This window comes from Portunus trituberculatus, chromosome 18 (assembly GCF_017591435.1).
Source record: "Portunus trituberculatus isolate SZX2019 chromosome 18, ASM1759143v1, whole genome shotgun sequence".
Lineage (NCBI taxonomy): Eukaryota > Metazoa > Arthropoda > Malacostraca > Decapoda > Portunidae > Portunus > Portunus trituberculatus.
Window position 1 is genome coordinate 21,410,986 of NC_059272.1, and position 14,673 is coordinate 21,425,658.

The 14,673-nt window shown below is 37.8% G+C and overlaps 1 protein-coding gene across 1 annotated transcript in view; it reads left to right on the top strand.

Annotated features, from left to right (window-relative positions):
* Positions 1-13,358, top strand: part of LOC123505761 (TLC domain-containing protein 2-like) — a 34,814-nt gene extending 21,456 nt beyond the window's left edge. Inside the window, exons 2-6 of the mRNA XM_045257421.1 lie at positions 9,188-9,270; positions 11,189-11,318; positions 11,754-11,983; positions 12,352-12,443; positions 12,747-13,358. Of these exons, the coding sequence (XP_045113356.1) occupies positions 9,188-9,270; positions 11,189-11,318; positions 11,754-11,983; positions 12,352-12,443; positions 12,747-12,815 (604 nt within the window). The 3' untranslated portion in view covers positions 12,816-13,358. The remainder of the gene's footprint in view (positions 1-9,187; positions 9,271-11,188; positions 11,319-11,753; positions 11,984-12,351; positions 12,444-12,746) is intronic.
* The last annotated feature ends 1,315 nt before the right edge of the window (positions 13,359-14,673 follow it).

A 14,673-nucleotide genomic window follows, 5' to 3' on the forward strand; every position in this document is an offset into this window, starting at 1 on the left:
GGAAATAATTACACTACCTACTAACTAAAAAAAATCTGTCAAATCAAAAGTCCTTTTATTTGTTACTAGCCGCTCTCTATGGCTATGCTTAGTTGTTACTAACTGCTCTCTATCCACTTTACTCTAAGTTTATCAGTATATTTGTACATTTGAAAAATAAATTAGTAAATAGTCTCAGTGTGTTTTAACTGCTCTTTCCCTCATACACATGAAGGGGGAAATCTGGATGGTTGAACTGGGTGCAGGGTAAAATGACAGAAAAACGTTTGGGAACCACTGGTGTATACTATTTTTAAAAGTAACCCTGACAGACATTCATTCCTTTCTATTTTTTTTTTCTTCGCATGACAGGAAGTAATGTTCTGAGACACCCACTTAACTTCATCCGTTGTATGATAATTCTCCGCATACCAACGCAGTCCTTCCTTAATTTTCGACGTACATAGCAGTCTTAAGTTTCCTAGTCTTACCCATTTAGGTTTGTTTTCTAAGAAAGCAAATTAATCTGTAGAGTAATAAATTTTTTGCATACCAGTCCAATCTTTTATGCATTCTCTCACAATCTCAACATTCTTCTACTACTAACCTTTCCTAGCTCTTTATCATGAATATTCGGTACTAGTAATAACCGTCCCAGTCACCTCCTCACAATATGTGCATTCGGTACGGTTGGCAGTCCTGGGCCCTCCTGTGATGTAACTGCGTTTGAGCACGTGACGCACGTGGAGGGAGGCAGCGTTACGTGAGCTAATTGTATAGGTATCGCCTTCATATGATGCCTAGGTATTGCTTAGCTATTTGAGAAGTGGTGATATGGTGGGACGTCTATCAGGTGTGTGTGTGTGTGTGTGTGTGTGTGTGTGTGTGTGTGTGTGTGTGTGTGTGTGTAATTCACCACGGTCGTCTGCTGGTCACCCAGCCAGCCTTCCCCATTACAGAGAGAGCTCAGAGCTCATAGATCGATCTTCGGATAGGACTGAGACCACAACACACTCCACCCACCGGGAAAGCGAGGCCACAACCTCTCGAATTACATCCCGTACCTACTTGCTGCTAGGTGAACAGGGGCTACACATTATGAGGCTTGCCCATTTGCCTTGCCGCTCCCGGGACTCGAACCCAGAGCTTTTCGGTTGAGCCGAGTATCTATTTAGCGCACACGGCCTAAGGTACTGTACTTTCACTCTTATGAGTTACTTTATGTATGTGCAATTGTGAAGGTATTCCTTCAGTTGATATACATTACTAGTCTCAGTCATCACTTATGTTGGGTTATTCCATTATACCTATCGACATATACAGGTTAAGTAGCTTTCCTTTCTTGCTTTTTTATTGTGCTTTTAAGCAAACGAAAAAAAAAGAAAGTAAGTAAGGAAATCCTCTTCTTTGTTCCTGCAATGATATTATTCTCTATATGTCTTCCAATACTAAGAAAAGAAATAACAGCCGCTTCAAAATGACTAATATCTTCATGAACACTCCTGCCAGGCAACCTTGATTCACACGTCAACACAACTAAATTTCGGTAAACTTATACATTTACCATTTATTTTCCAATAGAGTGGTAAACGAATGGAATAGACTCAGTAATCAGACTGTGAATGCCGAATCATTACAGCGCTTTAAAAGATTAGATAGGCTAAATATTGATAAGTGGACGTAGGTATAGCTAAGTTTCATACAGAGACTATCACGATTCTTGCAGCTTCCCTTTCTTACGTTTTTACAATCTCTTCTTGACTCTACTCAGAAATCATCACTCAGAAATAGACACAAATATAGCTAGTAGACAGGTAGATAAAATTAATATTGATGACGTAGAGAGCTAGGTTTCTTGCTTCTTGCAGCTTCCCTTTCTTTCTTACGTTCTTACAGTCATTTTCTTGACTGCTTAGAACCCAACGCTCACAAGTAGACCGACAGATACAGTAGACAGGTTCACACATAAGCAGTTTTTTTTTTTTTTTATCTTAGTTCAATCAGTCACTTCTTAAAGAGCTGCTTATTTATTCAAGCCTCGCCGCTTATCGACTTTCTAATTATTGACGTATCATATTTCAAATTCTTACTTTATTGGATTAGGACGGCGTTAACCCTATTTAATAGTCTCTCTCTCTCTCTCTCTCTCTCTCTCTCTCTCTCTCTCTCTCTCTCTCAGGCGAATGGATCTATATAATGACCGATTCTGGGCTCTCTCTTTCTCTAGTTCAACTCCCCCTCCTCCCATCTCCCACTCTCTCTCCCTTCCTCCCTTTTGTTCATGCATCCAATCATTCCCAGATGAGAGAGAGAGAGAGAGAGAGAGAGAGAGCTTGTGCGTCGTATTTTTTTGCTCTATTAATTTTATTTTTCAATATCCTGAAAATGTAAATAAATTTATAACAGTCATTTAGCTGTTTATTCTCTCTCTCTCTCTCTCTCTCTCTCTCTCTCTCTCTCTCTCTCTCTCTCTCTCTCTCAAGTAGGCTGATGAAGAAGAGAACTGTTTTATCAAATATTCAGAAAGATAATATCATGTCTTACTTAAGTATGTGTGTGTGTGTGTGTGTGTGTGTGTGTGTGTGTGTGTGTGTGTGTGTGTGTAGTTCCACGTATTTAATATTACATTCACGACCTTCCTGCTGCAGCTGCCCTTTTGGTGTCTGACAAGGATATAGTGTAGCACTTTAGCCTTCCTCTTTCGTTTCAACACCACCACCACCACCACCACCAGGTTCTATAATTTCACTGCAGGTTACTGGCCTTCCCTAATCCTCTTCACTTATTTCTGACTGTCTGTCTGTTTGATCCCAGTCCAGCCAAACTTCCTTATCTCATCTATCCATCTTGTTATCAGCTAGTCTGTCCTTCCTATTTTTTAATCATCCGTAGGTTCTACTACTACTGCTGCTGCTGCTGCTGCTGCTGCTGCTGCTACTGCTACTACTATTATTATTATTACTACTACTACTACTACAGTGTGAACGTGGTTATTCCAAACTCTTATTCATCTTTTTCCTCTCAATCTCTTATTTACTCTTTGATCTTTCTCTTTTCCTACCTTTCCAGTTTTTCCTCCTTTTAAGTTCATCTAGTACTGAAACTGTTGATCTTCAGAAGAAACATTAAATGAGAAATGTTCCTTTATATATATATATATATATATATATATATATATATATATATATATATATATATATATATATATATATATATATATCTTTACAAGCTTTACCAGAAAAAAAAAAAATTTGGGTGTGTATTTACTCAACAAATATGATTCTTGGAAGACGAATGAGTTAGTACACTGGATAAACATCCTTGCATGAATTGATAGCCTTGGTAAAATCTTCAGTATTAGAGATGTATTACGTGGTTGCCAAGTAAAGCCAAACAGTGAGGAATCAATCAGCGCGGAGTTAAGAGAGATCATAATATTTATCGCACATGCATTATACAAAGGTTGAGAAATGAGATGAGGATTTGAGATGAGCGAGTGAGCGGAAAGAGAGGGGAGGAAGTGAGGAAGGGCAAGGAACGCTAAGGAAAGGAAGGAACAGGAAAAGAGGGAACAAGGTCAAGGGTGAAGGATGAGAGGAGAGGAGAGAGAAAAGTAGTTAGATTAGATTATGTTTCCTTTTTACACCGTATTCGCTTTCTAAGTAATGTTCAGTTTTCGTTCTTTCCATTTTCCTTGCCCAATATCATTAACGTTTTCAAAATTAATACTTTTTAAATCAAATTTCTCGGCAAGAGTTGTATATTGTCTTTTCTAATTCTTATTCACGTTTTCATCCCTTTATCAAGAATGGTAATTTTCTTCTTTTTCCTTTTTAGTCCATTTTCTTCTTTTTCCTTTTTAATTATGTTTTTTTTTTACCATACTTTTCCTAATAATAGGATTTTAACAAAATTCTAACATGAATAGCAAATCAATTTCCCTTCATTTTTATTCCTTAGCTTCATTTATTTTATTTATTTATTTATTTTTTTTAGTCAGTCCGTGAATCAAATCAATCAGTGAGCCGAAGAATGTGCGTGTGTGTGTGTGGTGTGAAGTGATGAAATAGACTCCTATACAGCAACAGGACAGAAGGACAACCCATCCACAAGCAACAACACTCCTGCAATAGTCATGCACAATGAGCGCCGCTGAGTGTGTGCCATTCTAGTTCCATTCACACCACTTCCGGATGCTTCTCTCAATTGCCCGTGACTGAGTGTTCGTGTTCGTGATGCACCCGTGCGCAACACACACACACACACACACACACACACACACACACATCTCTGCCTGTCTGTTTATTTCCTGCATGCCACACTGCACCTCTCTCGTTATTTAGCTTGGCAGGTAAATAGGCACAGCAGGATTAGTCAGGGCACAGAGGCGCTGGTGGTGCCACAGAGACGGATGTTGTGGTGCACTCAGAGCGAAAGATTGGAGTCGGGATGTGTTGATATGGTCGCGGTGAAAATATCGTGTTGTTTTTATTGGCTCGCTGCGATACATGACTCGTACTACATGCTGTCTCAAATGTCCTCTTTCCTTTCTTCCTTTTTTTTTTTATCCTTTATAAGTAAAATGCATGCTTTCTTAAAGAGCTTTTCCTTGGATATTTTCTAAGCTACGTGTTGTCTAACGTTTTTTTCCTTTCTTCTTTTTCTTCCTTGTATGTTTGAAATACCAAATGCTGCTTCATCACTTCTCTTTATTCCGTCTTTTTTTCTCTCCCTCTTCCCTCTTCCTTCCTTTCTTTCTTTCTTTCTTTCTTTCTTTCTTTCTTCCTTCCTTGCTTTCTTCCTTCACTTTTTGGTTTTAAATTTATATATATATATATATATATATATATATATATATATATATATATATATATATATATATATATATATATATATATTGTATACTTCGTTACTTTACTTTATTCTACAGGAAATAAAAAAAAAGTGGTTTTAACTTTTTTTTTTTATGGATTTGAGGAAACAGAATACTCGATTTTTTTTTTTTTTTTTTTTGTCTGAAGGATGTGACAGTTATTAGGTAACGATATGCAGACCAGATTATACAACCATACCATTAAAATAAACAAATAGATGAATAAATAACCACTCTGTCTTGCATCCTTATATTTCCGAATTTAACCCCCTTCCCTACTAGGACGCATTTTTTACCATGAGTTGGGTATGGTTAGACGATTTTATTTACATTAGAAGGAGTTTATGAAGAACCGAATATTAATGGCCAGAATCTTCACTATTTTAATCCCCACATAAGTTTCTGAAGCTGTATAAAATCACCAAATAGTAAGCAGAATGGATATGGAAACACGTCATAGCAATGAAGGTTAACAGCGTATCAAAATGAGGAGATACAAAGAATACTCCCTTACCCCCGTCTTCTTCGTCAGGTATCAGTCCTAAGCAAAGAAATACAGACATAAAAGTACAAAGTGAGCTATCTGGGTGTCAGTTACATGAGCACTTGCGTTACAGAACAAGGAAAGAGTGGAGTGTTTACCGTGTACTTTGGCTTGCTGAAAAGGTCCAACATGGGGCGGTGAGAAGCCTACTCGTGTTATCTAACAAGAGATAAAGTGGCGGTGGCAGTGTGGCAGTGTTCCGGCGACCTCTTCATAGTAATTACTCAGAGAGAGAGAGAGAGAGAGAGAGAGAGAGAGAGAGAGAGAGCATACCGTAAGAGTGCAAGAAATAAAAGGAATGGATAAAAATAAGAGGGAAAAGGGATGAATGGAAAAATAGTAGAGAGAGAGAGAGAGAGAGAGAGAGAGAGAGAGAGAGAGAGAGAGAGAGAGAGAGAGAGAGAGAGAGAGAGAGAGAGCATAATAACACCGTAAGAGTGCAAGAAACAAAAGGAGTGGATAAAAATAAGAGGGAAAAGGGATGAAAGAAGGAAAAAAGCTGAGAGAGAGAGAGAGAGAGAGAGAGAGAGAGAGAGAGATGAGAATTACTATACTGATAAGGTTGCTGTAAATGATGTACGTAGCCTATTGTAAAGAACCTTATCTCGACAGCAGTAAGTTACGCAGGCTGCGCTATCAACCTACCCAAATGAAAAAAAAAAAAAAAAGAAAAGAAAACCAGCCAGCTTGGTGCATTGTTGTATAAAATAGTGAAAATGGGAATGACTAACTTAATTTATTCTTGTTTATTAATTTATTTACGAAGATTGTAGAAAAAAGGAGGTGGCGTTGAGAAAAAGGAAAAGAGACGACAGTAAGAAGAGTTAAAAATGACGTATCCCCCTTTCTACCAGTTCTTTTCATTATTTCCTCTAATTTCTTCACATCTTACGTAAACATTCACCTAACCACTTCAACATTGATCATCCTCATAACCTAACCGACCAATCATCCTTCATTCCCCTGCACAACATCTCAGAGTCTGCCATCACCTCAGTCACTCAATACTCAACCAATCGTAGCCTAACTCCGTCACTCAACAGGCATCTTACTGGCTCTACGCTATACTTATCCCAGGCAGCCAACCAATCAGCACGTTGCTTTGACCATGTACTGTAACTTACATAACGAGATAAAAAGGAATGTGTAGATTAGCGTAACCTTCCTGAAGCACTGGGAGTTTTGATGATATTGAGTTGTTGAGTAGTGTTATTATAGTTGTTATTGGTTTATTAATGTTTTTGTTTACTTTGATGTTTAATGACTTTGTTGAGATGAATTGGGTTGAAGAGTTACTTTTTTTATTTATTTATTCTTTTTTTTTTTGGCTGTTAGAAATTTTTTTTTTACGTGAGTGTTATTGTTGTTATTGTCACAGTAATTCAATAACAATCAAAGCAAAAGACACCAGTCATCCCCATTACATTTTTCCTTCCCTTCCCTTCCAAGCACACATCCCTCCCAAACCCTTTTTCTTTTCTAACCTCCTCCCTCTCCTCCTCCCCCACACACAAATATTATCCCCTCCACCTCTCCTTTTCATCCACACACACACACACACACACACACACACACACACACACACACACACACACACACACACACACACACACACATCACCACCAGACACTTCCCTCATTTCTACCAATTCACATCCCATTCATTCGTTCTTTTCCCAACTACTTTCATCCACCGTTACTATTTTTTCTCCTTTTCCGTCACTTTCCTTCCTTCAAAAACCATTCTCTACACTCCTTTATTATTATTTTTCTGTTATTTTACGCTATAGCGGCATAATGTGAAAACATCTCGATCTTCCTATTAAAAATTCCTTTACAAACCATGAGACGCCCACTTTTGGATACCAGGAAGTGACAGTTTAAGCGGAATGAGGAAGCTGGTGGTGCAGGAGGAGTGAGGGAGAGGAGGGGGACTGGCACATTGTATGGGTGTTCTAACTCATCACTCAGGAATTATGGGGGTCTTTGTGGGGATGGGGGGCTGGTGATGGTGGGAGAAGGAGGAAGTCATGAAGTGGAGGGAGAGAAATATGTCACGCCATGTTCTGTGTGTGTGTGTGTGTGTGTGTTTTATTTTTATGTTCAGTTTCTAGCAGTAGTAGTAGTAGTACGTAGAACAATGGGAGAGAGAGAGAGAGAGAGAGAGAGAGAGAGAGAGGGGGATATCACTAATGCTTCTCAAACTTCTCAATTATTCACACACACAAAGGGAAGGAAGGCAACACACTACACTACTAAAGAAACAGAAACTAATGTACGGTAATAACATGTATGCATGTTAGGAACTCTCAAGTACACACACACACACACACACACATACGTAAACACTGTCGTCACTCTTTGTCTCTAGGAAAGATTTTTGTCGCAAAAAATAGCCGTAGTTTGCTCTCTCTCTCTCTCTCTCTCTCTCTCTCTCTCTTGTGTACGTAGTCAAGCTCCCCCCCTAAACCCCTGCCTCAGCGCCCATCTGCCCCACTCTCTTCGCCCCCTCTTTGCCACCTCACTCTACACTCCACACTCACTGCCCCTTCAACCAGCCGTCTCCAATCTTTGCCACCTCTCTCTTCTTCCACTCACACGCTGTCCATTCCATCTGACCTATCTTCCTCTCCTTTCTTTCTTACTATTTACACACACACACACACACACACACACACACACACACACACACACACACACACACACACACACACACCTGGTAGCTCGCTCAGTGGTTAGAGCAATGGGTTCACAAGCCAGAGGACCGGGGTTCGATCCACCCGGCCGGGTGGAGATATTTGGGTGTGTCTCCTTTCACGTGTAGCCTGTCGAAGAGTTGTGACCTTGTTGTCCCGGTCTGTGATGTGTGCCTGGTCTCAGGCCTATCCGAAGATCGGAAATAATGAGCTCTGAGCTCGTTCCGTAGTGTAACGTCTGGCTGTCTCGTCAGAGACTGCAGCAGATCAAACAGTGAAACACACACACACACACACACACACACACACACACACACACACAAACGAGAGGCCCGGGTTCGAGTCCCGGAGCGGCGAGGCAAATGGGCAAGCCTCTTAATGTGTGAGCTCTGAGCTCACTCCGTAATGGGGAAAACTGGCTGGATGACCAGCAGACGACTGCAGGTAAACACACACACACACACACACACACACACACACACACACACACACACACACACACACACACACACACACACACACACACACACACATTTTCCTTTATTCTTTTCCTAGAAATCCCTTTTACAATGTAGGAAAATTGTCAAAGAAAATTGTAGTAACCTTGATTTGGGAATTATTTATGTAATGTATATAGCCAACATACCCGTATTAAAAAGTGCTTTACGCTCTCATCTTATGCGATAATACACTGTGTGTGTGTGTGTGTGTGTGTGTGTGTGTACACTTTTCATGGAAAAAAAAAAAAAGTGAATGTTATGAAATTTGGTAGAGGGCTCTCCCTTGATCCGGGCATTGCTGTGTAATTTAGCTAGTCACGAATATTACGTATATGCTGAGGGCGCAGAGATGGTTGATAATGTTGAAATCTTGTTAATCTGTCACTAGAATCATAGCAACAGCATCATTAAGTTGTGTAACTTGAACTAGAGTCTTTTGAAAGTAGTAGTGGCGTAGGAGTGATTCAGCATGTGTATGGTTCATAGATGTGGTGGTGACGAAAGCGAATTCGGATACGATATGATGAAATCTTATGTTGACTCTTCACTTTATATATAGTCATACACATGTTTCAAACACAAATTTCCTCTTACAGTTTCTACGAGCACCCGAAGCTTGGGGAGGACTTGATCAACATCTACACGAGCTCCTCCCACATGCTGGTCTCCTTCTCTGTGGGTAAGTCGGGGAGCAGAGCGGCACTAACAACCGGAGTGTCGTTTAGTCTTACATGTTTTCAATTTGAATTTCACGTGACCTGTACAGATCATTACAACTGTAATAATATGTAGGGTGTGCACTGATGTTTTTATCTCTCTCCTTGAACGTTATGACTAACAGGGAGGCAGGATGACAACCTTAGGGGAGTGTTTCCTCCCATCATGGTAAAGATAATCTAACAAATATTGTCTCCCATCCAAACATGTTTAATTATTTCTCTTTTCTTAGTGGGGTTCTTCAAATTGCTTAGCACTCTTATAGTGTAGTATCTGCATTTTTCTGTTAATAATTTGATTTTTTTATATATAAATGTGATTGGTGAGAATGTCTACAGCACTTTCATAAAATTGTGATTTTTTTTTATTCTTTTATTAGACTACGTATTCGTTGCATCTAGAGAAAATACTATTTTTGAAGGTTCATCAATCAAATATGGCATAAATCTGTATCTAAATACTTTGTGTAAAAATAAAAACATTGCATATATATATATATATATATATATATATATATATATATATATATATATATATATATATATATATTATATACGCACACAGTAAGCCCCCGCACTTGGCGAATCTCAGCTTGGCGAAATTCACTTTTGGCGGTAGGGTGGCCACGAACCACCGAGTGCATGCTTGGCGATTTGAATTCAATCTTGGCGGTTCCCTTGTGGCAGCACGGTGAACCACGTGGCTCCCTGGTGACGTCAGACCTCTCTCTAAATCTACCAGAACGCAGTGTGAGAGTCCCCTTCAGCCATTTTGTTTGTGCTATCCTCTGTTCTGCTAGCGCGGGAACGAATTCTGGTGATTTACCGTCAACAAGGCCTCTACCAGCGCAACAGGTGGTACTGGTGGGGGGAAGGACAATGGTGGTGGCGGCAAGGACGAAAGTGGCCGAGGGAAACGGGTGGAAAAACTGGAGTTACAGCCTTTATATCATGTCTTATAAGCTTTATTTATTGTTTATTAGTCTGTTTTGTACATGTGTTCTAATATATGAAGGCAAAAGATTTTATTTCAGCTTGAAAGATGGTATTTTAGGGGTCAAAAGAGGGACTTTGGCAACGACCAAAAACTGATTGAGGCATTTTTTAGGCAATTTATATGGTAAAAAGAACTCGTGCTTGGCGAAATTCGCATTTGGCGGTAGTTTCGCCAGACTAATTAATTCGCCAAGTGCGGGGGCTTACTGTATACATATAAGTATCAGTTACTTTGATTCGAAATTATATTTACGTGATATTTCCCCAATTTGTATGACGCGTTATGCGGAAAGCATGATGTAGCATAGTCATTATTTTCATAGTAGGTACGTACTTGAATTTTTGCTTTCGTAGCAGTATCACAGTACTAGCTAATCATGATCTTGCATTACTGCGCAGTTGGTTTGCTGCACTTCTTGATACATTTAGCTTGGGGGTTTCAAAGCATTTTAATCATTAAAGGCTGTTTTCCTTTGCTGGTAAATCATTTGGGGCTTCAAAGAATAGGTTTGAAAATTATTTTCCTTTTATTTCTTTAATCTGGTGCCTCTGCATGTGCTGCCTTACTTATACGTAGTTCTGATATGGGGGGAAAGTGATCACAAGTAAAACCAAGCGTAATAATAATAATAATAATAATAATAATAATAATAATAATAATAATAATAATCGATTCATCATACGTAAATATTCTTATCTATGAAATGCCAGCACTTAAAATTCCCATCACAACTCTCAAAATTATTACAAATAAGTCTCAGCTTCTTGTGAGTTTGTGCATGTTTCTTTTGCTGCAAGCAGTAAAATAGTATTTATGCTAATGGCAAACACGGGCTTTGTCCTGCAAGTGCAGTACTGTACATACTGTTTTAATTATTTCAACAGGTTATTTCATCCATGACTTCCTGGACATGGCTCTGTGGCACCGTAAGCGTTCCTCATACGAGTTGATGGTGCACCACACCTGCGTGATATCCTGTTTTGGCCTGGCTGTCTGGAGCACCATGTTTGTGGGGTCAGTGTGAACGCATGTGGTCTGATTCCTTCTCTGTCGCCAGTACTAGGATGTTTGTATCTCTTTACACAAACTTCATTATTCCTTAAGATGCAAGTCATATAATCATGTTAATCTTATTCTTTTTTTAAGAAAATGATGAACTGATGCAGTTTTTTTTTTTTTTTTTTTACATATATAATTTCTTAACTTTGTGACAGTTTGAGCCCGGTAGGAATCACACATGAAAAGTGAATGTCTGACTAATGTGGGAGTGAATCACGGGTACATGCCTTAACCACTCAACTGTGAGAACGTGGAAACGGTTATATCCTGTCTTGTTACAACACTGCTCACCAGTGGCTCTGCTCAGTAGCTGATGGGATTTTTCGATGACTCTCTCTCTCTCTCTCTCTCTCTCTCTGTTATTTTCAACATGGTTGTGGTGATTTCCAGGTATGCTGTGGTGGCACTGTTTGTGGAGGTGAACAGCATCTTCCTACACATAAGGCAGTTGCTCAACCTGACAGGGGTGAGCAAGAAGGAGCCTAAGTACCGAATGAACTCCATGCTCAATATTGGCACATTTGTTGTATTTAGGATCGCTGTGCTGGGCTGGATGACTCGCTGGATAGTGCTTCACAAGGATGACCTATCCTTGCCTGTGTACACGCTGGGAAGTGTTGGTACGTGGCGTTATTGTTCTACATTTTTTGATCTATGCTCTCCAACAGGACCTAATATAACACTGACGTAGGTTTTGCCAACTGTCATTACTGCACTGTATATATGAGTGCACCACCGAATTATTTTCCCGCTAGATATATAAATAAATGGAAGCCTTACTATCATGTGCTTCATAAGTCAGTTATGAATAGTACTTGGTGTACTTTAGTGTGTATGTGTGTGTTGCCGCAGTGATGTGCCGTATAGAAAGTACTTCTTAAGTGGCACATTTGTTTGTACTAAGTAGGCCAGAATCAGTGCTGCTATAGTCTACTGCTGAATCCATTATAGTGTTTACTCATCTTATTGATGAACTGGTATATTGCAGGCCTTGCCATCATCATGCTCATGAACATCATACTCTTCTTCCGAATCTGTATTGTGGATTTCTCAAAAAAGAAGCACAAAGATTCAAAAGGGGTAAGTAATGATAAGACTAGTGAAAATATAATCAGATGTAATACTTTAAGGGGGGAAGATGTATATTCTTAAGATTAACTTCTCTTACTGGTTATGTTGCTCATTATGTGAATAAATCCTTTTACGTAACAAAATAATTAAATAAATACATAAAGGGCAGTAAGATATTCAAATTAATACTTGCTTCTTTCCCTGTTATTGGCTTTTAGTGGAATGATACTCAAAAACTACCAATCTATTTTGTTTGTCTTGCAAAGAATATGATATAGAGAACAGTGCAGTAATTACACGTCTTTCTGGCAGAGTTCACTTCACAGGAAGATTCTTCAAGATGATGATGAAGTGAGTGCAGGATTGGAAGCACAAGTATGACCTCTACCAGCTTTTTACAGAATGGCACAAACCTCCACCTCAGCTAGTTGGGAGGCGAGTGGACATACTAAGCTAGTCTTAATTTGTATATAAGTTTACGAATGAGTCACAAAGTAATTTAATTTTTTTGGTAAGGAAGAAAGTCAGATGAATTTCCGTAGACCAAATATACATGTACAAGCATTTCAGTTGTTTTTAGTTTTGTGTGTGTGTGTGTGTGTGTGTGTGTGTGTGTGTGTGTGTGTCTGCGTGTGTGTGTGTGTGTGTGTGTGTGTGTGTGTGTGTGTGTGTGTGTGTGTGTGTGAAATTAATACAGTTTTTGTTGCCTGTGTTATATATATAGCTTCATAACATTCTCAACCATCAAATGTGAACTCACACAGTTATACTACCATACTAAGTTATGTCATGTGCTCTGATCATGAACCTCATTGTTATCTAAAGAATCATATCTATGAGTCTTGGCAGAATATTTTAGGAAATTTTCAGGTATTTTTTTTGTGTTAAGAATACAACTATGGTTCAATAAATCAATATGAGAGTTTTATAATTATTTTATTTTGATAATGCTGTAAAATGCATATTCTCTAGTGTCTCTTATCAACATTTCAAATTACAAACTTTATCAAATGAACATGTATTGAGATTTTTCAAAATAGAAATTTCAGAATTATGAACAGGCACCTATAAGTAGAAAAAAATAGTGAAATATGCAGATGTTCTTGATTTACAAATATTAATATATAAAAGTCTTCAAGGAGTGTAATTCAGTTATAACTATATTCACCTGCATGTTTCACTTATGATGCACAATAGTCACCCTCTAATGAATTACTGAGCAAACTGTTGTTTTATATATCCATTACAGTAAAATGCATTAGACATTCTTCTACTTATAAGAACAACTATTATTTATTTAATTATTTTAACTATTTTTTTCCATGAATAACTAGTCATGAGAGTCCATTCATTATTATTACTGCTCTGATCTCTGTCATGGGAAGATGGATTATCATAGTGAATGTATTCATGTCATGTGCTGGTCATTGTGACTAAAGTTGTTCTAGATTGATAAATGTATTAGGATGTATAAACTGTCCTACATTTACTGTACTATTATTCCTTCTCTGTTAATGTCTCAAGATGTATAAATTAAAACTGTTAAATTATCACTTGATGTTGAAGGACTAATGTGTTGATGTGTGTGTGTGTGTGTGTGTGTGTGTGTGTGTGTGTGTGTGTGTGTGTGTGTGTGTGTTTTGTTTCATACTGCAAGCAGATCATTCAGCAGCTCGGGAAATGTTAAATAACTTGTATATAAATAGTTATTAGATCAGTTCCCTCTTCATTTTGTTCTGTTGTAACGCTAAATGATTAATTTATTTTATAGTAACATTTCATGTTTTTTATTCCTTTAACTTATCTGTGATTAACATTTAATAATGTTTCAAAACTCGAAGTTCCCCATCCTAGTACTTTATTGATTTATTATATTTCATCTAGTTATTTATAACTTTTCAATATGTATATCTTCATGTATCTATGTGAGGAATTTATTATTTCATATATATATATATATATATATATATATATATATATATATATATATATATATATATATATATATATATATATTACTTAAGATATGTCGTTATGTTGAAAGAGCTGATGCATATAATAATAAAAAAAATAAAAAAATATATATATATATATATATATATATATATATATATATATATATATATATATATATATATATTATTTATTTATTTATTTATTTATTTTTTTTTATTAATTATATGCATCAGCTCTTTTGACATAACAGCATATCTTAAGTAACATATACCTCGAAGGAGGT